This window comes from Anopheles maculipalpis, chromosome 3RL, assembly GCF_943734695.1.
Source record: "Anopheles maculipalpis chromosome 3RL, idAnoMacuDA_375_x, whole genome shotgun sequence".
In the NCBI taxonomy this organism is placed as follows: domain Eukaryota; kingdom Metazoa; phylum Arthropoda; class Insecta; order Diptera; family Culicidae; genus Anopheles; species Anopheles maculipalpis.
In genome coordinates, this window is record NC_064872.1 from 39849980 (window position 1) to 39877762 (window position 27783).

The window sequence follows — 27783 nt, forward strand, 5'->3', positions numbered from 1 at the left end:
TCCGAGCGAATGTCGATTTTATTATTTAATGACAAATTCCAATCGAGATATTTTTAAAATTCCTTCAAATCGTTTCATACACATTCAAAGAACCATTCGGATGTCAAAAGTGATAAAACAAATACCAGAAAAGCCTATTTCGATTGCCCTGCTGCCCACCCTCACGGGAAGACCAGGACGAATGATGAGTGAATCGTTCCATCATCCGTAGAGCCCACTAATGCTGGTTCGATTTTGCCATCATGAGTTATATTTTATTCAATGCACTCAAGTGAAAAGTCCGTCCGGTTGTAGAACAGTAAGGATGGAACAGTGGCAAAAGACACTGGGACAAGGCTAACGAAATTCGGTTTCATGAGTCAATTGCCAGCGGAAATAGTGGCGCTCATTGTTTGACGATAAATTTCATCAACGACCCTCTTACCCTCTGTGCTTGGCTACCCTTCACAAGACCAAATCGCGTGCTCGCTTGTTTCGTTTCTTTTCCCATTCCGAGTCGATTAAATAAATGCCTCCGAGTGGAGGCCAACGCTAGCGAACGGAAACGGCAAAAAAGTGATACGATCTAAACGAGCGAAAAGATGAACCATTTCCTTTCGTACCATTACCTCGTGCTGTCCTACCGCTGCTACTGTATAGAATTTTCTTGACTCATTTTCTCTCTCTTTTCTCTTACTTTTCGCACCACTTTCCAGGAACCATCCACTGGCCGGCGGGGCAAGCTTTCCTCCTTACGCCGTTCGCTGAACGCGCTGCGCTGTAGGATATCGAAACGAGGCCGCTCGAAACCACCCGACCAATTTCTGGACAAATTTTCTGCCGCTTCTGCCACCTCCGATACCCGCCTGCACCAGGCAGGCTGCGTTGCGCCGCAGGCTGTCCCCTCCGATGGTGTGTGCAGTCGCCTGTCGGTCGATCCGTCCCTTCCGTCGCACTATCGGGTAAGTAGCGCAACGAGGCGCAAAGGATTTTCGCCGAGACTTTCGCCGAACAAGCTTAGGGTTTTACTGTCCGTGAAGTTTGCCATTGTCGGCGTGCGCTAATTGTGAGTTTAATTTTTATTTTTCCACTCCCGTCAACACCTCCATAGCTCATTAGGCGCTGTAAATGAGTAACAGCTTGATTGCTGTCGTTTCAATTAGAAGAAATCTGGGTAATTGGTTTGTCAGTCTATCGCTGGATGCAATTGAAACGAAACGAAAGCATTTGTTTATTTGAAGGCAGGGGAAAAGATGTATAATTTAAACGGCATTTTCGACAATTTATGAAAAGCATTTGTCTTACGTTTGCTATAAAGGAATAACGAATAAAAGATTTCCCTCGCTGGATTTGCATAACTTATTTTTGATGATGATAAAGTACGCAATTTCGTTTTCAAATATCCGGTTTTCGCATTACTGTTGGTTTTAGGAATAAATTACAAAAACCTCATATGAAACTTGTCTCGACAATGATTATACAACTCAACTACAATAATTGAACATTATGCAGATGTTGCTTACGAGCTGTTCTTTCGTACAGCTAACAAATTGCAAACTTCTTCCTGCAAGCCTCGACTTCTAGTGCAAGATGGGTAGTAAAATGTTACCCCAAACTAAGCTAAATAACAAATACTTTGTAAAACATTTTTCATGCAAAGCATTAGGCTCGCTGTTTGCTCTTAGACGAAGATGGTCCTTCGGAGATCGTATTAATCTTGCTCATTCATAAGACGAACAGCAAAAACTGCCACACAAAAAAACACAAAAAATGAGACTCATTTTTTTCTCCAATGCAGTCGAACCCTACCCGTCATCGTCCGTCCCTCAGTTCACTATTAATTTGGCCTAAAGCGCACGGGCAATGAAGACAACCTTACCGATTGTAGAAAAATAACGCCCGCCTCCCATAAAGCTTCAGGCAATATTGAGCCAAACACATTCGTAGCAACGGTAAAGAATGTCCGTTGTTATCCGTCACTCAGCATCCCAGCAGAACCCTGTCCTGTTCATTCCTTTTTTTTTTTTGCCTGTGTGTGTGTGTTTTTTTTTATCGACCGGAACACCTACAACGATCGACGAGGCACAAGAGGAAACGTGTCGTTTCCATTTCTCGGTAGGCTCGGTATCGGCAACGAGGCGTAAAATCTCGATTTCCGGATTTTAGCGAACCAGCACAATGAAATCAAATGATGCCTTCGTATCAATTTCATGCTCGCTTGAATGGATTAGTCGAGATGCGTTACCTTTGCTGGCAGCTGTGGAACGACATCTTATCAATCTCACACAAACAATCTCATATGTTCAACAGTGCCGCAATAGAGTGATAAAATAACACTTTTGTTATAAATGATTAGCAAATATGTTGTCTGTTGTCTGGGCAAACAAACTATAACACTCAGTATTGAGTACTGCTCAGTACTACGGCAGTGAAAATACTTAAAGTATTTTTAAATGGATCGTTAGGTGGTGAAAATTGAAATTCCTAAAATTTGTGCAGTTTTTGGGTATTTATGGATCTGAATTTGTACGATTTGTACCATTTCGTTGCAATCCATTCAATCGCAAAATATTGTACTCAACTAAAATAGTATCTTGATACCCATAAAATAATTTTATTATTGTATATCATGAATTATCTTGAAATCATAAAATAATACTTAAACTATTACAAAGACTTAAATACGGTCCGGATGAGATTTGACCCTCGGTCCTGCCGTGGGACCATTGGAACGCCCCAAGGAAAGATAATATGGTCTAAACACAAACAAAAACAACGAAGATTCAAGTATATTCATACTGCATACTATTTCTTGGAAAATATGTTTCTTGAGGCGGCCCATTGGTGAGGCGACAACCTGTGGCGACAACTGTGGTTCTTCACACGGCAGGCCCGGGGCTCAAATCCCATCCTAGACTCATTTCCTGCCAAATGAACTAACCCGGAAAATTGTAACTTTTTCCCTTATCTTGCCACACAGCTCTTAAACCACAATGGTCAATATGATGATTACACCAATAAACGGGATACCTTCCATTAAACAATGATTCCATTAGATTTCCATAAAAAAATAAATTAATAAGACATTATTCCGTCACGAGACGCAAACCCACCAGCACACGGTAATGTGCGGTTTCCAGGTCAATACGAAAGTACTATTAAAGTTTCCCGGGTCTGGATCGTCGAAAAAGGTGGCAAGAGTGGCGAAGATTCGCTCGTTCCGAAAACATTAGCAAATAGAAAATATTCTCGACAAACTCATCGACATTGATGGCCGCCCTGCTCGGTGGTGCAGAAGCGTATTCGGTTTGGTGGTAAATAATGAGCGAGAATTAAGTACCGCCACGGGCTTAGTTCGTACTCCTGCCCGGTCGGCGGGCTTGAGGACTCAAGAGGACTCTCTCGTTGGTTTGTGGTTTTGCCAGCCGCGTAATACGCTCGTCTGCAACACGAAGACACCAACGGATGGAGAAGATGGTTCAAGCTGGCTTGCTCACTTGCTTGTTTGCCTGTTCCAAACGCAAGAAGTCAAAACACATTGGACCGTGTTTCGGCACGCTAGCTTTGCACGTTACGCGGCTATACTTGCTAGGAACGATGCGCTAGGTTTGGGAGAACCCCAATTGCGTAATATTATTGAAACACACCGACACTTGCGCCTTCCAAACATTTGGAACGAAACATCAACGGTTGGGAAAATTGAACCGAGCCTTAAGCCCAAGATTCTTCACCCGAAGCGCCTCTTTTTGGAAGGTCTTGAACGAAACCCGAAAGGACGCGAAAGATACTCGCGTGAATAAGGATTAATGTTAATGTCGAGGTGGAAGGCATGATGGTTCAAGATTCGGCTTATTGATTAATCATTCCAAACTCGTCGGTTTCGCGATGCGAGTCAATATTATCCATTACGTACATGGGAACGCGTGCGTGCGGAATGAGTCGTTATCTGCAGTTCATTACCAAGTGCTCTGACTACAAATTATGCAGAGAGCTCGGAGGTCATAAAGAAGTAAACTGCAAATAAAACAAAAACTTTATTAAAGGGTTAACCTACATTTGGCAGCTTTGCTTTAACATCGGAAACTTCAGTGTTGCACGCAAAAATAAGTTCAAGTTTCTTCACCTTAGAGAATAACGCTAATGCATCAATTGTAAATCTTTTTAATTTTACACAAGAATTTAGTGAAAACTTTGCTAAACCATGTTATCGTGGTTTTCATTACACGATAACATTTTTCCTCTTTTGTAAAAAAAATATATAATATTGAATACATTCTCAAATGCTCCACATTGCTTTGCTCATACACCTAGGATTCACCAAATAATCATGTCTCTTCCATCGTCTTCTAGTGGCTGTCCGTCGTTTCGCTGGCTGTACTGTACAATATCATATTTGTGATAGGACGAGCGGTCTTCTGGGAGCTGAACAAACAAGCCTCCGTGCTGTGGTGGATCCTAGACTATCTGTGTGATTTCATCTACTTGACCGACACACTGGTGCACTGTCATGAGGGTAAGTACTGCAAGGAGCAACGATTTGTGTGTAAATTAGAAAATTACGCCGATAAAATCTGCACATAGCAAATGTCTTCATCATGTTAGTGACGAAAAAAAAAAAAACACATTTGAATTGGCCACATTGCATTTTACAGAGCAGAAGGCGATCCCTCCAAACATTTGCTTCTACGTCTTGCAGCTCACCATGATGAGTGTAATCCCCCGATGATCACCTTTGTTATGCGGTAAAATCGTGGCTAACGTTTTCTTTCATAAACAGACTCGCAAGCATCATCATTGGCACGAGCAGAAGCGAAAATCTTCAACCGCTCCGTTCATTTGCTAAAAGCTGCAAGTCTTTTGAAGCCCATAAACAACAACATCCCACGCGCAACGTTGCGCGTTTCTCCGCACTGTGAAGCTACCAGAGATACCTTCACGTATGCTACATCGTCCACTGGTGCAAACCGTTCCGGCCGTGTGCCGAGCAAAAGTTGGACAAACCACAAAAACCCTCCGAGTGGGAGTGTCGGAACATACCGAAGGAAGCTTATTTTCGTCTAGCAAAGAATCTGCACGAGGAAAATACACCGAAATTCCCCGTACGACCGCAGAATGTGGCATAACTCACAAATTATCTGTAATCTCGATGGATCTTGCTTTAATTACCGCAACCATCATTTCCACGACCAGGATGGTGTGCGCTTCCTTTTTTTTTTTTTATTCGTGAAGAAGCTAAATATTCCCAATGGGCTGGTGGCTCTTTTTTCGTACTTTCCAAATGAGAAAGCTACGGAAATACTTCGCTCATCGGTTCGAGATACATTGACAATGCGTTACCGGAAGCACATTTGTGCCTTTCTGTCCGTTTCGCTTCCTAAGAGTGCTCTGCTCTATGTCTTTGATCACCGAGCAGCTGCAGCGCAATTCAACCATCGAGCCCCAGCAGCAAGAAAAAGTTGCTTGCCTTTGAAAATTATACGAAAACTTCTCCATTTTCGGCCACTTTGACCGGCCATCTTCGACACACCGAATGCTCCGATCATCCCAAAACAATGTGCGACCAAACTCGACTGGTGTCCCTTTTGTACGTTCGAACGGTCCTGAAATGCTTCCTGCATCCGACGCTTCCACGACATCCGGCCCGTTCTGGAGGATTGGTTACCAGTCCCCGGGGCCGGATCCAAGAATTTGTTGCTTAAGCTAGAAAATAGGTTAATCGATCGCCGGGCCAGATAATTTATTTCCTGCTGGCACAAATGTTCCCGCCCGTTCGGCTGCACCGTTCGCCGCATGCGGGAACAAATGCTGAAGACAGGGCGCTGACACGGAGCAGCCGATGCCATGCCAACTCCGGAAGGTCATGCCGGTATACGGGCGGGATTGGCTCGCATTGCAGTGCCATCCACTAGCGGAAGGATCCGACATTGGCCTGACTTAAATGCAGGCAACTATTGTACCGTCCGTCTCGTTCCGGATTCCGGGATTTGCCCTTTCGCCGCAAGCTACGCTCCACTGTGAGGCTTTCTTCGAAGATTAGGAAAATGAGATTGGGTTAGATGCGCACAATGTTGATGTCGGAGTGGTTTCCGGGGAGAGACACCCGAAGGCATCTTTCTTCTTCTTCTTTGCTTTACACACGCCATCTCAGGTTCAGGCCAAAGCGAACGAGAAACGAATGATTCATTAAATTGTGCCTCGGTCAGCTTGTATTTGTACCCAGTTGGGTTATCCTGCTTCCGGGCTTCCAATCATGGGTGTAAGGGTGAACAAGGCTTGAGGAAAATGTAGTGATTTGTGGTGGTTGTCTCTCTGGAAGGATTTTTCTTCGATTGTTACCGAACCCATACGGTAGCCATGGGTAGTGAAAAATTTTCCGGAATGTTCTTTTAGTAGCTATCAGACGAGCATCGCCAACAGCGTGCGGGACACAAGAGTATGACCATATGTATGTAATTGTTTTTACGATCGTTTTCACCGAACGGTTGGTAGTTGTTATTCCTACCCAGAGATGTTTCCTGAGATGTGGTGAGGAGTGAAAAATACTATGAAGGGTTTATCCGGGATTAAGGTAGACTAACACTTAGTTGAATCTGACTCGATTGTAGCCATTTGCCAAGAGCTTCGTGTACTTTGGAACATGTATAGGTTCGAGAAAGTACCAGTATTGATGTAAAATTATGTTTTATTAAGCGACATTATCTAAACAAATCAAGATATTGGTAGGATCTAGCTATTAAAGAGATACATCTGCTTATTTTCCATTTGCTGGTATCTTTAACAACGAACACAGTTTCTTCAAGTGTAAAGATCTATAGCATAAGACTGCGTCGTAGAAGGTCAACACTTCATCGATGACGCGTCGCAATGATGCGAAAAAGTCTCCAATTACATGCACGACTCAATCCAGACTATTTGCAACGAAATAAGCTTTCGCTTTTCTTTCAATACACTTCACACACGTCTTGATCTTTGCCTCCAACAAACACACACACACACACACAAACTTCTTTTGCTTCTCCCTGTACAACAAACAAGCGTCCTCACGACCAGTAACGGCGTGCTTACTTGGTCGAAATTAAAATACTACACGCAAGGGCTTTTCACATGCTGCCACATGCCACATAAGTGGGGGAGCAAACAGGAAAATCAATCAATTTATGGATGTGGCTCCCGTCAAACATCGACCCCATGCTAAAACCCCCGAAGCGGTAGTATATGGAGAGCAGCAGTCTTTTGTGACGCACGAGATATATTTTATTGATTATCCAATCGTCAAGCTTGGTGTTCCCGCCTGTTTCATCCCTGGCAACGGGATCCCTTCGGCGGGTCGAAACATTAACCCTAGCAAGTCTCTGGAATGTCAAGCACGATGTGGCATGAAGAAGGCCCCCGCCCTAGAAGGCGGAGTGTCCTGCTACTACCCCACTCGAGATTCTCCGCACAACATGCCCCGGCACACCCAACAGTGAGCCGAAATCTGCCTCGAAAACTAGAAATAAACCAGTAAAACACAATCTACTCCAAATCTCGTCATTTCCCGCACTGTGCTTCGTCAGAAATAGCAAAAATCAAATCAAACCAAAATTCAATTCGTGACAAGGATTGCGAGCGGCACAGGGAAGGAAGCAACAATTGACAGACTTCAAAACAACCATGAAGGCCACGACGCACAGTTGGCAATGTCGGCGCTGAAGATCCTTTTGCCTATTACGAAGGGTTTTTTACTTCGTCGCCGTGAATTTACTGCAACGGCTTACGCTCGTTGTGATAGAAATTCTCTCTTTGATGCAAAACATTTCTGAAAAACCATTCCTGGGCTTGAAGAATTTGCCTTCTCAGTGAGGGAAATGAGCAGCAAAAAAACAAATCGTAAACAGCTGGAATTGGATGGAACCATTCTGCTAGAGAATCAATCATTCAATTGCGGTTGAATAAAAAGTTTGGCTTTGGATATGCTGTCTATTTGCCAGAATGAAGTGAATATTCAATGCCAAGACATTCCGAAAACGACAACAGGAATTCTTTCGTTTGCAGCTAGTTCCTTATATCGCTCATCTACAGTACTATTCCGCTTTTAGTAAACAAGTAATGCGTTCAGCACATAGAACTCGAATTGACCATAGATCCACACATTTCCAGTTAATTCCGTTCACCGCTTAAGTGGATTCTTCTTGCGAATTCATTCAAAACATTCCATCAATCTCATCTCATCCGCAGGGTACTTGGAACAAGGACTGCTGGTGCGAGATGCACCCAAGCTACGGAAGCACTACTTTTCCAAGCAGCGCTGGTGGCTCGACATCGTCTCGATGCTGCCGACCGATCTGGCCTACATCTGGTGGGCGCCAAGTTCCTGCGCCGCCACACGGCTGCCGTGTCCAATTATAGTTAGAATTAATAGGTTACTGCGTCTTCCAAGAATGTGGGAATGGTTCGATCGAACGGAAACGGCCACCGGCTATCCGAACGCCTTTAGGATATGTAAAGTGAGTGTGCCTATACCTAGGCCTGTTAAGCGGTGCACACCCTTCTAATCTGGGTATTCTGGGTACTCCAATGTGCAGGTTGTTTTAGCTATTTTAGTACTCATCCACTGGAACGCGTGTCTGTACTTCGCCATCAGCTACGCGCTCGGATTCAGCACCGACAACTGGGTGTACAATATCAACGGGCCAAAGAATCTTACCCTGTCGCGTCAATACATCTACAGCTTCTACTGGTCTACGCTCACGCTGACCACGATCGGTGAAACGCCGACGCCGGAGAACGATGCCGAATATCTGTTTGTCGTTGCGGACTTTCTCGCCGGTGTTCTCATCTTTGCCACCATCGTCGGTGAGTACAGCCAAGGAGTGGAGTGGGTTTTTTCATCGAGTAGAAATATTAATTAATCCTCCGGGTGTAAATTGATTTGAAAAAGGTGTCAGAAATTTCATCCAATTCCAAGTGTTAACCTTAAATACCAACTCCATCAAAAAACTCGTTCTCACTACACTTCTCACAGGGTGAAAATTGATTTTATTCCGGTAAAAAAACAAATCCAAAACCACCATAAATGTCTGCTATCGCCGTTGTCATTCAGTGCCGTAAGATTCGATTTCGAAAAGCATTCGTTAAATACTACAAGGCAATAAATGCCCCTCGTGGATCGATATCGCATCTCAATCTGGCACCCCAGATTTCCGCATCAACTCGTCCCTGCAATCTACGAATAGATTAATCACACTAGAAGAAGCAATCGTGCACTGATCGTTCCGTCCGTCTGCTCGTATTTGTCCCAATGCATTCGTTTGCACGCCATTTTTCTGCACGTGGATGTGTTCTGCTCAACTTACACCTATCTTCAATCCCATCGCTTGTGGCCCGTAGGAAACATTGGTTCGATGATATCCAACATGAACGTAACACGGGTCGAGTTCCAAAACCGGATGGACGGAGTGAAGCAATACATGGCCTTTCGGAAGGTTGGCGGTGAGCTAGAGGCCCGGGTACGTACGTTAACCGTAGCAGAGGTGTTTCAACATGCTTATGCTGTCTTTGCCGATTTTTTTTTCCCCTCCCTGTTGTTGCGGCACCGTCCTGTTTGGGTTCTGGTGCTACCCACAGGTCATACGCTGGTTTGCCTACACCTGGGCGCAAAGTGGTGCGCTGGACGAGGAGCGCGTGTTGGCCGCGTTGCCTGACAAGCTGAAGGCCGAGATTGCGATACGGGTACACATGGACACGCTGCGGCAGGTCCGCATCTTCCAGGACTGTGAACCAGGTCTGCTGGAGGCGCTCGTGCTGAAACTCAAGCTACAGGTAAGACTGAGCTACCAAATCCAAATGGGCGCTCGGGAAGCTTTTTGCTTGGAGTCCTGTTTCACGTGTCCACTAACACAATGTATCCACTGTCTCTGGCAGGTGTTTAGTCCTGGCGACTACATTTGCCGCAAGGGTGACGTCGGTAAGGAGATGTACATTGTGAAACGAGGAAGTCTTTCGGTAGTGGCGGACGATGGCATTACAGTGTTGGCTACGCTTGGGGCTGGTTCCGTTTTCGGCGAAGTATCGGTGCTAGAAATTGCGGGCAATCGCACCGGAAATCGTCGGACAGCTAATGTGCGCTCCATCGGTAAGTGATGATTTTCTTCTTTATGTTGATTGCGACCATATCACAAATACAGAAGATAATAATCAGATAATAGTATCGAATGCAGAAGAATCATCAAAACATAGCTTCTTCCAAATTGTTGTTAGAAACCTACACATCCAACAAAATTCAGTAAATCCTCTGTTCACAATTATTCTGAAGGCCGATAGATCCCCACTCTTGAAAAACCCAACCTGCTACTTAGCCAATTCTCGTGTTTCTTTATTTAGTCGTCAGCTTCATCACTGAGTGAATAATTCATAAGTAATCTGTAGGCTCTGTTTGCAGACAGACAACTGAAGAAAATGGAACAAAAAGAACTAGCAACCATGCTCAATGACCCGTTAAGCGGCTTGATTTCGTTGAGACAGCATATAAAATTCGACTGATCTCTTGGAAGTTCGCAGATACGCAAAGGCCTACCCCATTTGGGACTACCCCATTTGAATATCCGCTAACCGAAATCAGTACTTTATGAAAAGTTTACCTAATTTAGTATCTTCTCGTCATGTTTACGCTGCTTCGTTGCCTTCGCATTCATTTTCTAATTGAGGGTTTCGCCGGGTGACTCGTGCAATTCACGAATTTGGTTTGTGTGTATTATCGATTCCTTTTTGCCTGCTTTAAGTTTTCCATCAGCATCCATCTGGGAGCGACAACGTTCTATATTTAGATTTACATCATCATGGAAAGACTCATACTTCATTCATGTGCATGCATTTTTACGTTCCCGTCCCACTTCCAGCTAAATATAAAATGTAATTATACTTTTTTTCATCAGAAAAAAAACACGCTTCTATCGAGGTGGAAATTCTTTATTCGCCACTTCAAACTCAGACACAAAAACCAGAAAAAACATAAATAATTATAAACAGCGCAACGTGCCTGAAGCACCATCGGTCGCCCGCTGACATCGAGCATCGTATCAAAAATTGCCAATTAAAGCAATCGACCTGATCGATACTGTGTGTGATCGCCGTTCGTCGCTGTTACCCTCCTTGCTCCAAGGACTGGGATAATTGGACTCACGGTTACACTGCCGAGCACCACACCCATCGATTTGGAAGTCGACGCTCGACCAGTACATTCCGTTTCTCTTGCTTTCTTCCTGCAGGCTATTCCGATCTGTTCTGTTTGGCGAAGCGTGACCTCTGGGAAACGTTGGCGGACTATCCGGAGGCTCGAGCTTCGCTGACCGAGCGTGGGTGTCAATTATTGCGAAAAGATGGCCTGCTGGACGAAGCGGTCTTTGCCAGTGAGTAAACCGTTGCAGTGTGATAACATTCGACATTTGCATACCCTCCCGCCACACGTCTTCCCGCAATCTGCCAGCAACGGGGGCACCATTTTGATTGTGTTTGCTTTCTCGTTCTTTCATCTTTCATTCCACGCACCTGCCCACAGATGCCCAGCAGACGCAAGATTCGTTGGAAAGTGGCGTTGCCCGACTGGAGCAGACGGTGGAAAACTTGAACCTTCGGTTGGCCCGCCTGCTGGCCGAATATTCCGCCAGTCAGGCGAAGCTGAAGCAACGCATCTCCAAGCTCGAGGACAGGTAAGGCGATGCTCCACCGGGCTGATGGAACCGGAAACGTGCCTGGTACTCACCGGTGGTCTTTCAGCTTTCATTAGCATTAATTACTCCCAGCACGGTTCGTTTGTCTGCTCTTAAATCTCTTCCCGAGAGCTTTGTGAACTGTCAAGTGGCAGTCAAAACTCAATAAAAATGGCCATCATCATTATCATCACCCGGCCACAGATGTCCATGGGAGTTTGTTCACTCTAAGGACCGTCCAGTACGTAGTGAGGACAAGGGATAGTTTTCCACGGAAGTACTTCACAAAATGTACCACCGAAACGCTCGAGTCACGAACGCGTTCAAGGTTTTTGTAAAGTTCAACGCTCCAGCGACAGCTTTTAGACATCTACCTACACACACAAAAACCCCCACCAGGTCTCTGAACCGAAAGATGTTGATGATCCATTAGTGGTCCAGGAGCTAGTGAAGTAAAATAGGTTATAAAAAACCTCCAACCTCCAAAGCCAACCAACTAACGGAACTTCATGTCCGGTCAATGATCCGAAATGTTTGGACGTAAGGCTAGGATTTTACAGTTTTCAGTACTGTCCACATCGGGCAATAATACAAGAGGTCAAGCAGAATTTTAATTTCCTAAACGACATAGCTGTCAGTGGAAGTTGCTAATAGGTTATGTTGAGGTAACTCGGGTCGGTGTATAAACGATGGACACAGGCAACATAGTGTGAAGGTGGACTTACGGTATCTTACGCTAGAATTACTGTACGGAAGTGCAGTCCTGCTCCCACACTACTCACGTACAACATTGGGGGAATTGGATCAGCTCAGTACAAAGTTTTCGCAGAACAGCAGTGGCTAGATTTGCTAAAGCTTAGACGTCGTAAAACAACGTAAAATGAGAACCAATGTAGCGCGGATTTGCTCTGAAGCACGTGCTGGAAGCTGTATTTAGAAGCATTGGTACTCGCGTAGGTCGGTAAGAAATGGGTCTTTGTAGATTTCTTCAAGGTACATTCTTGAAATTCTTTCCTCAAGCTCCTGCTTCATCTCTTCATCTGGCAGCTATTATTTCGCGCATTTCCCACTCACTTTCGGTCCATTGCCTTCCAACTCTAGCGAGGGGAGCTCATCGCCGAAACATGTACCTCGTTCCACGCTGCTGCATAACGTAACCTACGAACATAATCTAGGCTAAACGTGCGGTTGAGTTTATTATTCGATGGCTTGGGCCAGGTTGAAGCTGTTTCAGTTCTTGATGCAGGTCACGTTCCTATTGCAAACGGAACACTCCTGCAGCCGGATGCGTTTGGTATTGTTTTTCCTCTCTTTTTCTCTCTCTCTTTCTCTCTTCTTATATCGAATGCATTCCACCAACTGTAACCGCTTTCAAAATCGTACCGAAGAGCTCTGTTAACGACACAAACTACGGGACACGAGCTAAAGCGACCCACGGTGCACCAATTCGGTAACCAAAGTCCTAAAAGTTGCTGCCATTTGCTGTGCTGCTTTCCTTATGACAACACTTCCACTCACTCTCGTAGACACAGGAATGATGAGAAAAGGATCCGTTTTCCTGAGAAAGCAACCTTCTTACATAAAATGTGCAGCGATTGTTTCAATTCTGCTCGCCAATCACATTAAGCACAGTTGCACCACACCAATACTACCCTTTCTGTATGACCAGACCAAAAGCACACGATAACTTTTGCGGCCAATTGCGAACGAACCGCAAACGATCGGTGACAATCGTTTGACAATCGGGTTGTTTCTGTGGCTATCGGAATCGATTGCTTCTCAATAACTTATGCGTAGTACTTTACGGTGTTTTCAATCAAGACTACCTCATTTCCTTCATTACCATATTTAATTTCAATTGGTGGAAATGACTGGATGGAATGGGAATGACGTTCTTTAACTTTAAAACACATACATTAATTTCAATGCTCAATTTTCTGGCTGGATCCAAAGACTAGCCACAAAAATCAAAGGCGTATCAAAGGGTGTTTTTTTAACTAAAGTATTTTAATTTCATGGATGGACATTCCTCAATTTCCGTTCGTATTTTCATGGTTTCTAATGGCCTTTTATGATAAATGGTGATAAAAGTAATTTAATTGTCTGTTTCGCAGGAAAGAGCCAATATACATATTTGATTTATTTATTTATTTATTTATTTCTTATTGAGTATGACGACATTTCGCCGTAGTCAACAAACATATTCTAGAAATTGATTCCTAATAAAATTAACGCCAACTAAAGCATGAAAACTTGTTTTTTTCAACGTAATAAAGAGCTTTCAAAATGTGCTAAGATTTGCTAGTAAACTTCAGCCCAAAAATGAATAGAAATAATTAAACTCCCATTAAAGAATAAATTTTCCGTTTGAAATTCGTAATGAGGCTATTGATATGAATCTTTCCGTCTAAAATTAGGACTTTATTTTTCCACATTTTCCAATCCACTTGTACCTCTACATTTTTGGATTGTTAAAATAAGTCGGTTTGCGGATAGTCAGGATGAGAAAGAAGTCTGGTTCCATTTGGTTGACGACAGCAGCGAAAGCTTCTGCTCAAAGGCTAACACAAAAAAAAAAAACACCGTAACGCAGAAACACCGAACGGTACAAAACGAAGATTAAATCGGAAAACGAGCTTCGCATTCCAAATTATGCCTGCCTGATTGTACAGCATCGGAGGATGGTGCTGAAAAAGCTGGTGGCAGATAGGAATTCAAACACTAACACAAACGAAAGGAACATTTCTCGGTGGCCGGTACAAGGAAGTGAAAAATGTATTTTTTTTTGTTCGTATTAGCGATAGCGAATTTGCTACGAATTCCTGCTCTCTTATTGATGAAGCTTTCTCTTGTAACATTTTCATTACACCTTCTTCTTGAAGCTTATTTTTCTTGGTCAGCTATTGAGCCTTAATTGAGTTTAAACTCATTCAATTATTCAGCGCCACCTGCCACAATGATTTACGGAGCTTTACTTTAGTCTTTCTTACTCAATGTACGGTCTTAACTTATTGTTCTCGTTCTTTTCATAGGAATCCGGGGTATTTTTTTATTTTTTTAGTTTTTATTGCTTCAATGTTAGAGTCGATGGCAGGATGTTTAACGAAACTCATAGTCTAAATGTGATTTTCAGCAAGATTTACAATCCTTCCCGAGTTGGACTGAGTAACGGTTCATGTTACTAGACAGACTAAGAGCAATATCGGGCTGAAGAGTCGTTGGGTGAACAGTTTTATTAAATGCACTGATTTAAAATAAATCTGCAGCCTTTCAGCAGATAAGAAATTGTTTTCAAAATATCTCTATGAAAAGAGTGAAAGAGTGTGGAGTGCAAGGAACTACGTGGTATCGGCAGTCTATTAATCCATCTGATAGCCGACATGACCTTAGAGGTCGTTAAGTCAAGAAGAAGAAGACCTAAACGGAGCTTACCGGCTGGGTTGTCCGGTGCCATTCGCATGACATGACTAGCCTATTGAAAGACTCAATCACTCATGTCGGCCTGCTCTTTTAAGGAGCACGTCGTCGTGACATGGCCCGATCAACAAAAGATCTCCAGGAAACTCGATCCCTGGCTGCAGCTTCCCATCCATGTAGGCACCCTATCTTCGACAGGTCACCCTGCACCTGATCCAGCCAACGAACTCGCTGTGCTCCCCGACGCCTCGTGCCAAACTGGGGGTCGCTGACGAATACCTTCTTGGCGGGGCAAGAGTCCATGCCCCAGCCATCGTATCCTACCGGTCTTTGCTACCGTCAGGATGTCCGGTTCTCCGTATAGCTCAGCAAGCCCGTGGTTCATCCTTCTTCTCCACACTCCATGCTCGAATACACCGCCAAAGATGGTTCGGAGGATGCGACGCTCAAACACGCCAAGAGCGTTTGCATCCTCCGCTCGGTCCAAGACTCATGGCCATATAGGACCACCGGGCGAATCAGTGTGAGATAATTCACATTTAGTGCGGTCTCGAAGTCTTCTGGATCTCAGCAGACGGTGAAGGCCGATATAGCAGAACTCCTCTACTATCTCGAGGTTGTCGCCGTCGACTAACACGCTGCTTTTCACTCGGGCTTTATCGCGATCAGAGCCTCCTTCAAGCAGGTATTTCGTCATCGTCGCATTGATCACCAATCCAATTCTTGCTGCTTCACGTTTCACTCAGGTCTTGCCAACGATGTCAATGTCATCGGCGAAGCCATGAAATTGAAGAGACCGGTAGAGAATCGTGCCACGAATATCGTTGTCTAGCCCTGCGCTTCGTATGACACCTTCCAAGGCTATATTGAACAGTAGACAGGAGAGTCCGTCCCCTTACCTCAGACCCCTTGAAGATTCGAAAGATTCCGACAGCATGTTCGATACTCTCACTCTGCACTGCACCTCATTCATGGTGGACTTTAACAGCCAGATCAGCTTTCCAGGAAAGTGGTGCCGCAGCATTATGTCCTTGAAGTCGATAAACAGGAGGTGAGTAGGGATCTGGCGCTCTCGGCACTTCTGGAGGATCTGCCGAAGAGTGAAGATTTGGTCGGTGGTGGATTTGTCTCCAACAAACCCCGCTTGGCAGCTGCCGACGAAATCTGTAGCAAGAGGGGCAAGTCTGCAGAACAAGATCTGGGACAGGGTCTTATAGGCAGCATTAAGGACTAAAATGGCTCAATAGTTCAGGTGTCCTTCGAAGTAGCACTTTCACCTTTCGATCACCTTCCGCTTGTCTGTCAGGAGGTTTCCGTCTGCGTCCCGGCACATCGCGGTTTTAGGAGCAAATCCACTGCGTGCCTTTTTCAACCTCCTGTAAAACATCCCGCGACTGAGAGAGCTGCTCCAGCAGCTTTTCATCTGACTCTTCAAAACGGCGCTTCTTTTCCTGAAAGAGTAGGGTCTGCTGTCTCATCAGCTTGCCTCAGCCGATCCAGATTGATCGTTAGGGCAGGCTTGCTCCGTTGGTTGTTGACCACGTAGAGTTTCTGGCGCAGCTTTACCATTACCAGGAAATTGTCCGAGTCGACGTTTGCGCCTCTATAGGTCCTTACGTCGATAATATCCGAGAAGTTCCTTCCATCGATACGTGGTCAATCTGGGAATATGTCTGCTGCGATGATCTTCAGGTGTAGCTGAACCGAGGTGCGTGTTGGAAAAAGGTGCTGCGAATGATCATGTGCTTTGAAGAGGCAAAATTGACAAGCCTGAGGCCGTTGTCGTTTGTCAGCTGGTGGGCGCTGAAGCTTACAATTGTTGGTTTATATGCCTCCTCCCGTCCGATCTGAGCATAAAGGTCTTCGATGACAATCTTCACATCATGTTGTGGGCAGCGGTCATACTCCCTCTCCAGCTGCGTAAAGAAGAGCTCCTTCTCGTCATCGATGCTCCCAAGGTGCGTACTGTGCACATTTATGACGCTCAGATTGAAGAACCTGCCACGAATTCTCAACCTGCACATTCGTTCGTTGACTGGCCACCATCCACCATGAACGCCGTACCGAGCTCACGCGTTTCTCCACCACTTTGCTACGATACTGGCGCACCAATGTACCCTTCCTGAAGTGCTACTTTCTCGAAACGGCGGGCCTGGACCTCATTTAATAGAATTCGGATGCCTCCATCAGATGTAGGGGATCTACAATTCCAGGTTCCAAGCCTCCAATCATAAGTCTTTTTTCCTTGTGGGAGTCTGTATCGATTGGTCCGGTGTGGTAAATTCTGTTGTTGCCCTTTTGTTGCGGTAGTTGTTTTCTAGGGATGGCTTGCCATGCCTTTCCCCCAACCCCCTGTTTCGCCAGAGGGCCTACACATCCTTGCTTAGGACAGAAGGGATAACATGGAGAACAGACGCTGACCATCCCCAACCCCCGCTCAATTTAGCCATATAACCCATCATCCCAAGGGGTTGGACTTCTCCGTATACCTAAGCTCAGATATTTGGAGAGATATGTTACCGTTCTGCACGCCGTGGACGTATTGAGTCGGAGTAGGGTATGGAGATCCTATATTAACCTTCAGGAGGTGTCGGACCATACCCGTATCAGTGCGGTATTGCTATGAACACTGACAACAGAACTAATTGGAAGACATTGGGTTGGAACTATTGGAAGACAAAATCTCGTAATTATAGCAGCTTCTCCATTGTATCTCCTCCCTCCTTCACACATATGGGTGTCAAAACTATCAGAGCATCTTTCTCTCTAAAACTAAGAATCTAAGGAGAAATGGACGACTAAGACTTTTTGAGAATTTAGATTGAAGTACCAAAGAAAGAAAAAAAATGGAAAAATAATTTGAAGATAAAATTAAGTCAACTATCAATTATTAGTTGGATAATTATTTTCTATCATCCAACACATATGAAAACTAATGGAAACAAAACAGGAAAAATAAAAACCATTTCCCACTTTAGAATAATATCGAAAGCTCTTTCAATGAAAGCGATGAAAGCCTTTTTCATCGCTCTTCCACAGTCATCCTTCTTTTTACTATAGATCATTCTGAATCTACGATCGATGATAATCGATCAGAACCGTTTCGATTAGCTTGTGCACACTGCAATGCACGTTTGTTCCTTTTTCACAATAAGCGTGTCAAAAAGCACCAGCAAAAAAGAAACGTCCCGGAACCCATGTCGTCTAACTACTCTTAGTACGCGAAACCATGTGGAGCGTGGACCTGAAACGTGAGCACAATAATATACGAATGGTGGCACATTCTTCCTTACCAGCGGGACAGTTGCCGATATAAAAAAAGACGTTCGATAGAAGAAAGAATGCAATCATCCCTAACCTACTTTCGTGCAAACCCATTTTTCTTCACCTCATTTGCAAACGGGTTGTGTGGTGGATCTCTCAATGGATCTCTCATTTTCTTACATCCTTTTCTTCCTTTTTTTCTATTTTTCTTTTCCCTTTCTGCTGAACATTTGGATGCTGCCGGACAACCATCGTCATGGATTATCCTGCAATCCCTCGGATGTACCCAAATCCAACATGAATGACGTCCCTCGCACTGTGGGTGGTTGATGCTATGATAAAAAAAAATCTTCAATAAACGAATACAAACGGGTTGCATAGAGCGCAAAAGTCGCCCACTAGTGGCAAGAGTGAGGGCAAAACGCATCACCAGCAACTACAACATCCCGGTTCTTCAGCATCCAATGCAGCAGCGCGCCTTCGAACGCAACGACGCAAATCGCACTCGTCAACGACGACCACGACGGCCGCGGACGAGTCCTTGACGACGGTGACGGCATCCGGGACGACACCGACAGTGACCGGCGTGGGGGGAACCAGCAACAGCGGGAACAGTGGGCCAGGCCGACAGAATACGTTATGAATATGCATTCGCTCTCTTCCGTTGTGGCACATTTACTACTAACGTGCCCCAGGTCGCGTGACGTTCCGGGGAAGGTACAAAGGTGGCGTGTTGTGCGTTGGGTGTTGGGTCGAAAAGAATGATCGAAGATGATTAAATAGGAATCCTTGTGCGGGAGGAGTGAACTTCAAAACGGGTTATACAACAACTACGGCACGCAACGCTAGACGCAAACGGGAAGCGAACCATGCGGCGATGTGCTCCAGAATCGTTGGATTCACAGCAGGACATCAAACGTGCCGTCGTCCTTTCTCACATTCTGGTACGACTGAACGGCGGTAACAGCGGTTTGATTTGGACAAGTAGGGAACGGGAACGGCATTAAAGATATGCAGAGGTCTTGGAAGGAATGGAAAACATTTTTCCAATTTCTGGCTACTAAACGAATTTCCATTAGAAAACGTAGCACGTTTATTTTCATTCTTTCCTATATTCTTGATCATTGTGGCATTGTTGATGTTTAATTCAAAATATTTGTTCTTTAATTTCTTATGAACGAAAGGTAACGTTTTGCACAAAAATAAATTAATCGGTAAAATCGTTGCCTGAATTGAGCAAATTTAAAGTAAACAATGTATTTTTATTTTGAAGCGCTAAAGTCAATTGATGTCGGTTTTTTTATATTATTGTCAAAAAGCGCAAAATGCACTCAACTAACTATCTTTCACTTATTTTCCTGATCGTTTATCTGACAATCGTTTAAAAATCTTGTTGATTGTAGCCCTTTTAACTCCGATTAAAACTATTCTTCAATACTTCAAGCGCTTGATCAAGCCAATAAACTATTTCTTTCTTAAGTACGTATTCATTACAAATAAAATCGCCAACGGAAGAAACCATGTTACTCTAATGTAACCACTTCATTTACATCTATTTTATCAGAACCTCCTGTGACTATCTAATGCTAAGTTGTAACAAATAAAACTAGCTACTAACTACAACCGCGCTCAGATAGTGCTGGGTTAAACAAAAAATGGTAATGGTAGACAAGCAAAGGAAACAAAACATTAAACGTGCCTCGAAACGACTATTTAGTTTTTTACTTAATGATTGTGATACGAGAAGTAAACCAACCACACACAAAAACAAAACACAAACCATTAGTCCGTAAGGTTGGTATTTGGTGGTAGCGTTTGTACCCAAAAGTGATGATGAAAGTGCGTTTATAAGGTCGCACGTGTGAAAGATGATTGATTTCAGCTATCGAATATCGAGCGTTAGTGTTGGTGGAAAATTATAAAAAATTAATAAAACAAAATTAAACATTTAAATAACACAAACTAAAACCAAACAAACAACGGAATAAACTAACGAACGTTAAACAGAGCAAATACTTAATAGCGTTAAATTAATACAAACCAATGTTGATTATTGAACATTTTAAGAGGAAGAGAGACCAAGGGATTTGGACACAAACTGGATTTTTTTATTATTGAGTTGTGTGTTTTAGTTGTAAATACGAACTACTCTGTTTTGGTTTTTAGTAGGATAATCATACACAACAACAATAATCCTAGAAAACGAATTCATACGACAACCAGTGCTAAATGCTATTCTTCTTGAAGTATTATTTTAAACAATATTTGAATTTATGAGATGAACATGCAAAACTGCATATATTGATTAGAGCCTAACTTATGCTCTCTATGTCTCGCGTCTTCTTATCATTCTCTATCTCATCCTTCCTCTTTCTCTCTCTCTCTCTCTCACACTCTCTTTCTCTTTACCAATGCCCACTAGCTCTCTATTACCTACTCTAGTTCTACTATTGTTAGCTAATAACAAACCATTAACGTTCGGAAAAGGAGTTTAAAACTTTTACTCCACGACACTATACACACACTGTAAGAACAAACATCAAGCAAATGCAAACAGTTAAACGCGTTTAAAAAACGCATCCTCCACAAAAAGGCTATCAAAATGGCCCGCGAGTGGACTTGTTAACAGTTAGAGCTCCTGCAACAACAATCACCATTTGGCAGCAACCCGCTTTTGCCTCATTACCAAACCTTATGTTGTGCACGTTCAGCGTAACGCACAAAGAAAAATCAAAATGTGATAAGGAAATTGTAAAATTTAAAGCTCCTCTCAACATGGGAAAACAATCACCGCAGCAGCCCACGGAAAGCTCTTTGGTAGATTTCCGCCTGAATGCTCGTGCTTTGAGTACGTTACCGATCCGAAGTTTTCGCTTGTAGCCATTTATGACAGGTTACATCAATCTTACGATGAAAAGAGAACTCATCCTAACAACATCTTTGACAGTGACGTTGCGCTGAAAATCCGTAACAGTGTAGGAAAAACAGTGAAATCATTCCTAAACAGAACAGAACAGAATTCGCCTTCACCTCTTAAAAGCACACACACACATATATACGTGCAGCAAAACTTCTAGCGCAAACTGGGAAAACAAAATAACAAACCCACAGACCCCACATTGCATAACGGTCCAAGCATCACCGTAACCTGTTTTCCATTGCCATAGCAACGGAGATTTTCTTGCAGCTCGAGCTCAACTCCCCGCGGTACGTCAATGATGCTGCACGAATGGGGAATATGTATTTCAACAAAAGCTCAAACAATATATATATTCCCATGAATGTCGAAGTAGGCGAAAAAAGCTCGCCCTCCCTTTCGTAGTGCCATTGAGGATGAGTTTGTACATTTGTACCTTGGAGCGGGTCGATTTTATTGAACTGTGTTTGCCCACGTAGAAGAAAACTGAATGAATGGCGCGCTAGGAAAAAACGCTTTGACGGCCATTCGTTTTAAATACGCAAATTTTAATAATACACATGCTTTATCATCGCTGCTTTCGGGTGGCATTCAAGTGACGTTCACCTATTCACCTTGGAGGATGATTAAAGTTGTATACCGTGAATCTGGACGAGCAAAAACATGCATCCATTTTTTTTCCATTCGATGTTTATGGTTATTTATGTTTATTGTATGTTTTGCATCACCATTTGGTGTTGGTGGTGAGGGTGGAAAAAAACGGCGGCCATGCAGTGATGGGTGTTGTTGCAGTTTTTAGTAGTAAGAATGAACATTCTATCGGTTAAACTCCTTCTCCCTAAGCCCCTACCGCTGGGATGATAGATTAGTTTTCGTGCGATAAGCGACGGATATAGCTTTACGGCGACGGCGATGTGCGATTGGAATTTATGTATAGTTTTTCTCTTATGTCCATCCTATTTTGGCCCTTTCGGTTGAAGCACATAATTCATCATGCATAAGTTAAGAGGTTAAGCATGATTCGGATTTTATCTTTTGCTGCGATTAAGCCATCAAATCACATATCGGTTAGCTGTGCTAGAATTTGGACGGAGTCAATTTTTCATTTTCTTCATTTCTTTTACTTGTTTTCTTTGCTTTAATTCTTTGTTTTAATTTCCTTACAAGATGCTTAACTCTTGTCACAAATAGAAAGCATACTTTATGTGTTTTCAAGGATTTTGTATTCAACAGCTGAAGGTAAAGTTTTGCTAAAACAGTTACCTACAAAACAGTGAACAAAAAAAGGTAGAAATAACAGACGAAAAAAAAACTGTTTCAAATGAACAGCTGAATAACTAAACTAACTACACATAATTTATTTTCTCTATTAAGACAAGAAGTAGAATATCACAACATACACAGTTGGATTAAACACTATCCAACACCAAACAATGCTAGCGTCTAATTGAATTTAAAAAAATCCTATCACTAAGAATCAAACACTTTTCCTAACCTGTAAGCCAGCGATAATATTTGCGATACGATTAGAGAGTGCCCAAATGACTATGGTAAAAAATGTTGACAAAGTTAATATTGCATACTTTTAATTTTTATTTTTAGTATCATTTAATACACTTTACGAACATTTATACATCAATCGATACAATACTTTTTTGGGCATTGAATTTATTTACATAAGTTTAACTTATATTTCATCACATTCAGTGAAAGGATAACAAATCGATCGTTGAGTGTAATGAAACTGTAACTTATAAGTTTATTTGTTTATAAAGAGAAACCACAACGTCTTAAAAGAAGCTAAAACATAAGAACAACAAAAAAAAATCAAGCAAGAAATCTAGTTCTAACAGTAAAACATTTAACAAAACCACATCCTGCTCGAGTGAATTCGAAAGCATCCCAGAATGGATAATTCACTATAGTTGGGCACATTTTGGAGGCAATAGTAACAACAGAATCAATTCCTTATAGAAAATTAACGCGAGATAAAAGGGTAACAATTAATGTAAGTAACAGTAGTGGGAAAAGAATTTACACAACAGCACACAAAAGTGCAAAATACACTTTGTGCAGAGGTATAGCAAGGGTTAAACGGTGAAATGACAAGGTCTATGAGGACGAAAATTAAGGAACAAACCATCAAGAAGAGAAAACACAAAACAAATATAGCTACTAATTGATGGTTGGCGTAGCCGAGAGAAGCGGAACTAACATAGGGTATATTTTTTAGCAGATAGTGAGGAATTAGGGAAGAAACAAATTGTGTCAAACACGAACATGATGGGGTTATGCAAAGATGAAAATTTATGTACTGAAAGAGAGGGAGGGTAAGAGAGAAAGAGAGAGGGCAGATACTGTATTACAGCATTTAAATGAAGTAAGGAAGAGGACGTCCAGGGGAAATAGTCTAGGATGGAGAGTATGGCCATCCTGTCGTAGAGCGTTGAAGGTGTCACAGGAAACAATGTAGTGCAAGGTATAAGCAAGTATTAGTAAATTGTTCTCAAAATGTTGGGTAATAAAAGTCGTGTTATCGGAAAACATAACTCTTCTTGACTTTGTGCTGACTTCCAGGGATATGGGGGAACTCTGAACTCTTAAGAGATGGAAATCATTAGACGTTGAATCACCAACAAATGAATGCAATCACAATTCTAAATCGTGGTAAAACAATTAATCTTCAATAAGTGCTATTTGATATCGTTTCATTATAATCTTTTTTTACATAGACATTCCACCGGTTGCCGTTCCGTGTATCGAGTACACGCATCAAAGTATCCATGGATACGACATAACTGTCACATTTCACCCATTAGCAAACAATGGAATGAACCAGAGAATAACGCTACTTATTTGTGGCCCAGGAAACCTTCAAAAATCTCCCCGTGGCGAAGGATTATGAGCCTAATTGCAACCTGTATCCTCTGTCAGGCCAGATTGCCGTACGAAAGTTCGAATACGTGGATACTGGTGCGTCATTTGATTGATAAACATCCACTGGAAACCATGCCGCTCGGGTGCGAACGAAATTTAGAACACGATATCGGGCACAGCACTGAACAATTAAATCTACATACAACGAATGACTCTAATAAGCAACCAGCAACCATGCCAGGCAGTAGTCGATTGAGCAAATGTCACCCTAAAAATGCACTGCTCAATAATAGGCGAACCATTTACAAAACTACCGGTAAGTTTAATGTTGTTTAATTGATGTTTTCTTTCGAATTACTACGCTTTTTGCCCACCAGTTGCCCAATGGAAACCGGCACAGTTTCGTGTGAAATGCAAAGAGTGTGGAGGATGCTTTTATCCAACAATCCGCCATGCAACGAGTCGTATTTCTAACGGACTGGGTGCTGCCTGTTTAATTTCATGCTGGCCGTTATGTTTTCTACCCGTCCTGTTTACCACACCGACGAAACATCATCTGCACTGCTCGAACTGCAATGCTTATCTGGGCCTTTATGATGTTCAACGAGACTGTATGAAGGAAACTTCTTGAAGATCTGTTCGTTGTGCAGTTGCATTAATGCCAATTTTTGAGGATTTTAGGTAAACTTTGAAATTTCGGAGAGTCAGTAATTATTTATTAAATAAAGAAACAAGCTTTTCCATAAAACAACCCAAATAAAAGCAATTGTTGAATAAAGCTTTTAGGAATATAATTAAATAGTCAACTCTGTGTGTTGAATTTAGATGTAATTTTGTAGTATGAGAAAACTCTCTTCGAAAATAGTTTGCTGGTGCATATATATATTTTTTTAAATGCTTTTAAGAACGACCAGGCAGCATAACTCAAACGCTAAGCTTCCATCTAACAATTCATATAAGTACGACTGGGTGAGAGATATTTCCTTTTCCTATAATTTGTATATGGTCACACTATTTATGCTTGCTGGCGAGCTTCAACCATCAAAACCTTTGGCGTACCTGATGGTATGCTGTCGTTGGCCCTGATGCTGGTAACATGTTGGTACATCTTACCAAATACCTAATCTTTACTCTACAGCAGATCCTCTCACAATGCCGCGAGCAGCTTATCCTTACGCGCCACAGGTATTAATTGACTTCAAGGTGGCCTACAATACCACAGATCGGACCGAGCTATGGAACACCATGCAGAGTACGGATTAACTAGGAAGTTGATATGGCTGTTGAGGGAGTCTCGACAGGGGTCGGACTCTTCAATTCCTTGGCTTCGCGGATAACATTGACTTTATCGGAAGGTCATCTGAGGCGGTGTGCGAGACATACACCTGACAAAATACATGCTTGCCAGAGGTTCTGACCGTGACAGAGCCCGACTCGGAAGCTGAGTATCTGTTGAGGGCGACGATCTTGAGGTGGTAGAGGAGTTATCCTGCATTCCGGAAGACTCTAACAACAACTCATTCGGCACGAGGCGTAGATGGAAGACTGCACCCCAAAATATAAACAGATTGGAAACAGATTGGCGACCTGGCACTGTCTAGGCAACTTGCTCAATCGTGCTCAAGTAGGCCAAGAAACAGAAGATGTTAGCACATAACTTATTTATCAATGAAATACTATTTCAAATTGAAATTATACATCTAAGTTATAATTCAAACGTTACACACCTGCTTCATAACAACTTGCTTGTAATTGTTAGTAGTAATAAGCTGTTACACAATTTTAATTGATTAATACACTCCATGTTTACCTTTCTGATGATCAAAGCTGTCTTTAAGAAATGTTCGTCTCAGTAACATTTTTCTCCTGCTGTCAATGTATATAATTTTTTAACTGGGATGTTTACATACTGCCAAAACAAAAGTGTCATCGATTGGAGCGCCGGTAAATTGTTATTTTGCAAGTGGCAACTCGTTACTGAATCCCAGGAACAGCAGGAGAAAAATGTGCCAACCAAGGGTTGTCAATAGCACTGCCGATCAAATCAATACAATCATCCGAAGACGTCAATAGCGCGCCGAACGAGTCAATAGTATGCTCGAACGATTCAATAACGCGCTGATTTTGTCAATAAAACCAGTGTAAACCCTGTATTACTTCCCATCGCAATATCCCTTTTAAAGGTTTGTGTCTTGGAAGCGTTACACATTGTAGCGCCACCTATTGGATTTTCTGTGACGCAGTATGAAACACAATGAAACGTAACGTTGGTGTTTAAATTCTCAGCACTCATTAGGTTAACAAAAATATAAGAACATTCTAAAAGGGTTTTTCTTTTTTCGTTTGGAATGTATTACATTGTTAAACAATAAGAACAAGTAGACTTTGGCTTTGGATGACGGAACTTACGCAACGGAACAATCGAGCACACCCGGGATATGGTGCCCTTTCACTGCTCGGAGAAGGAAATATCTCCCAGCAAAGAGGAAAGGAGTATACTAATTTTAAGTTTATTGTAAGCAATACGGCCTGGCCGTCCCTTATGAATAAAAAAAAAAGAACAAGTAGAAACTTATTCATATTTGTAGCTTGTAGTACAACTTTCACAATATGCTATTTATCTTGCACTGCAACATTACAAATTGATTTGAAGCTAACGAATTTTTCCGAATTTTTTTCTGATCTATTGATTTGCAGAGAACGGCGTACTTTCGTTGTCAAAATTTGACAAAAAATCTAGTTTTTGATAGGAATACGGCCTGACCGTCATTACGAAATAAAGAAACAAGTTTTAGAGAGAAAAAAAAGAACTTCTTTTTATATTTTATCCCTTCTACTCTACAACCTCAAGACTGCGAGACATGAAAGATTTCCCTCAAAATTATATGCTTGCTTTTGTTCAAAATTTTCATAACAGTATTTCGTTTTGAGATCAGTAAAAAGAACCTGGCGCTACTTGAACGGTACTACGAAGAAAAAACTTAAATTGTAATTTTTAAATTGTTTTCAACAGTTTGAAATGTAACGTGGCCTGTGGTCGTGTTTTCACTTTCTTTTTCTGTATTCCTTGGCGTAATTTAAAATCCTGTTAATCCGATCTTTTCGTGGTAGCAACTAGCGACACTATCGACTAGTTCAGGAGTTCGATCATAGTGATGTTAAAGACATTAATAATACCATTGTGCTAAGCATACTTTAAAAAGCTGTTACTCACACACATGGAAATCAAATAAAGTTTGTCATAGTGCTTAAATTGTAAAAAGATATAAAAGATCCAGTTTAAACACTGTCCTATTTGATAATTTAGTATTATTTTCAATTTCATTCCATTTCAATCTCTCCTATTATTTTGTTAACCATTTATTATCATTAACATTACTGAAGAAACGTGAAATATTACGCTACCCTCCCTTTCGCATTTGCCCTCCCACGGTTCAACTCGAGTTTCGTTGCAATCAAATCGTGCAGAACGGCATGAACAGCAGCTGCATTTGTGTGCTGCCCCGGTGCACGGCACTCTTCTATGCAGGTTTTTTTTCTAAATCAAGAACTAGTTCTAGCCATAATTTGGCACAAGGCTGGTCAATGATCGGTTGGTCCCGAGCAGCAAATGTAGCGCCATTAGAATGGCACACCGCTTTT

General features: G+C 42.5%; 3 protein-coding genes across 4 annotated transcripts in view; 2 read left to right on the forward strand and 1 right to left on the reverse strand.

The window, feature by feature from the left end:
- LOC126564105 (cyclic nucleotide-gated cation channel subunit A) overlaps positions 1–19049 on the forward strand; it is a 51717-nt gene extending 32668 nt beyond the window's left edge. For both annotated transcript variants that reach the window (XM_050221038.1, XM_050221039.1), the window contains 10 exons: positions 696–941; positions 4330–4492; positions 8197–8465; positions 8544–8814; positions 9349–9467; positions 9586–9780; positions 9883–10093; positions 11226–11366; positions 11516–11666; positions 18729–19049. In XM_050221038.1, the coding sequence (XP_050076995.1) occupies positions 696–941; positions 4330–4492; positions 8197–8465; positions 8544–8814; positions 9349–9467; positions 9586–9780; positions 9883–10093; positions 11226–11366; positions 11516–11666; positions 18729–18990 (2028 nt within the window). In that variant the 3' untranslated portion in view covers positions 18991–19049. The remainder of the gene's footprint in view (positions 1–695; positions 942–4329; positions 4493–8196; positions 8466–8543; positions 8815–9348; positions 9468–9585; positions 9781–9882; positions 10094–11225; positions 11367–11515; positions 11667–18728) is intronic.
- The window catches only part of LOC126565731 (protein brawnin), a 402985-nt gene that overhangs the window by 97068 nt on the left and 278134 nt on the right, over positions 1–27783 (reverse strand). The window lies entirely within an intron of this gene.
- LOC126565751 (uncharacterized) lies at positions 24163–24772 on the forward strand. The gene is made up of 2 exons (XM_050222957.1): positions 24163–24457; positions 24519–24772. The coding sequence occupies exons 1-2, from the start codon at positions 24166–24168 to the stop codon at positions 24770–24772; spliced, it is 546 nt and encodes a 181-aa protein (XP_050078914.1). The 5' UTR covers positions 24163–24165.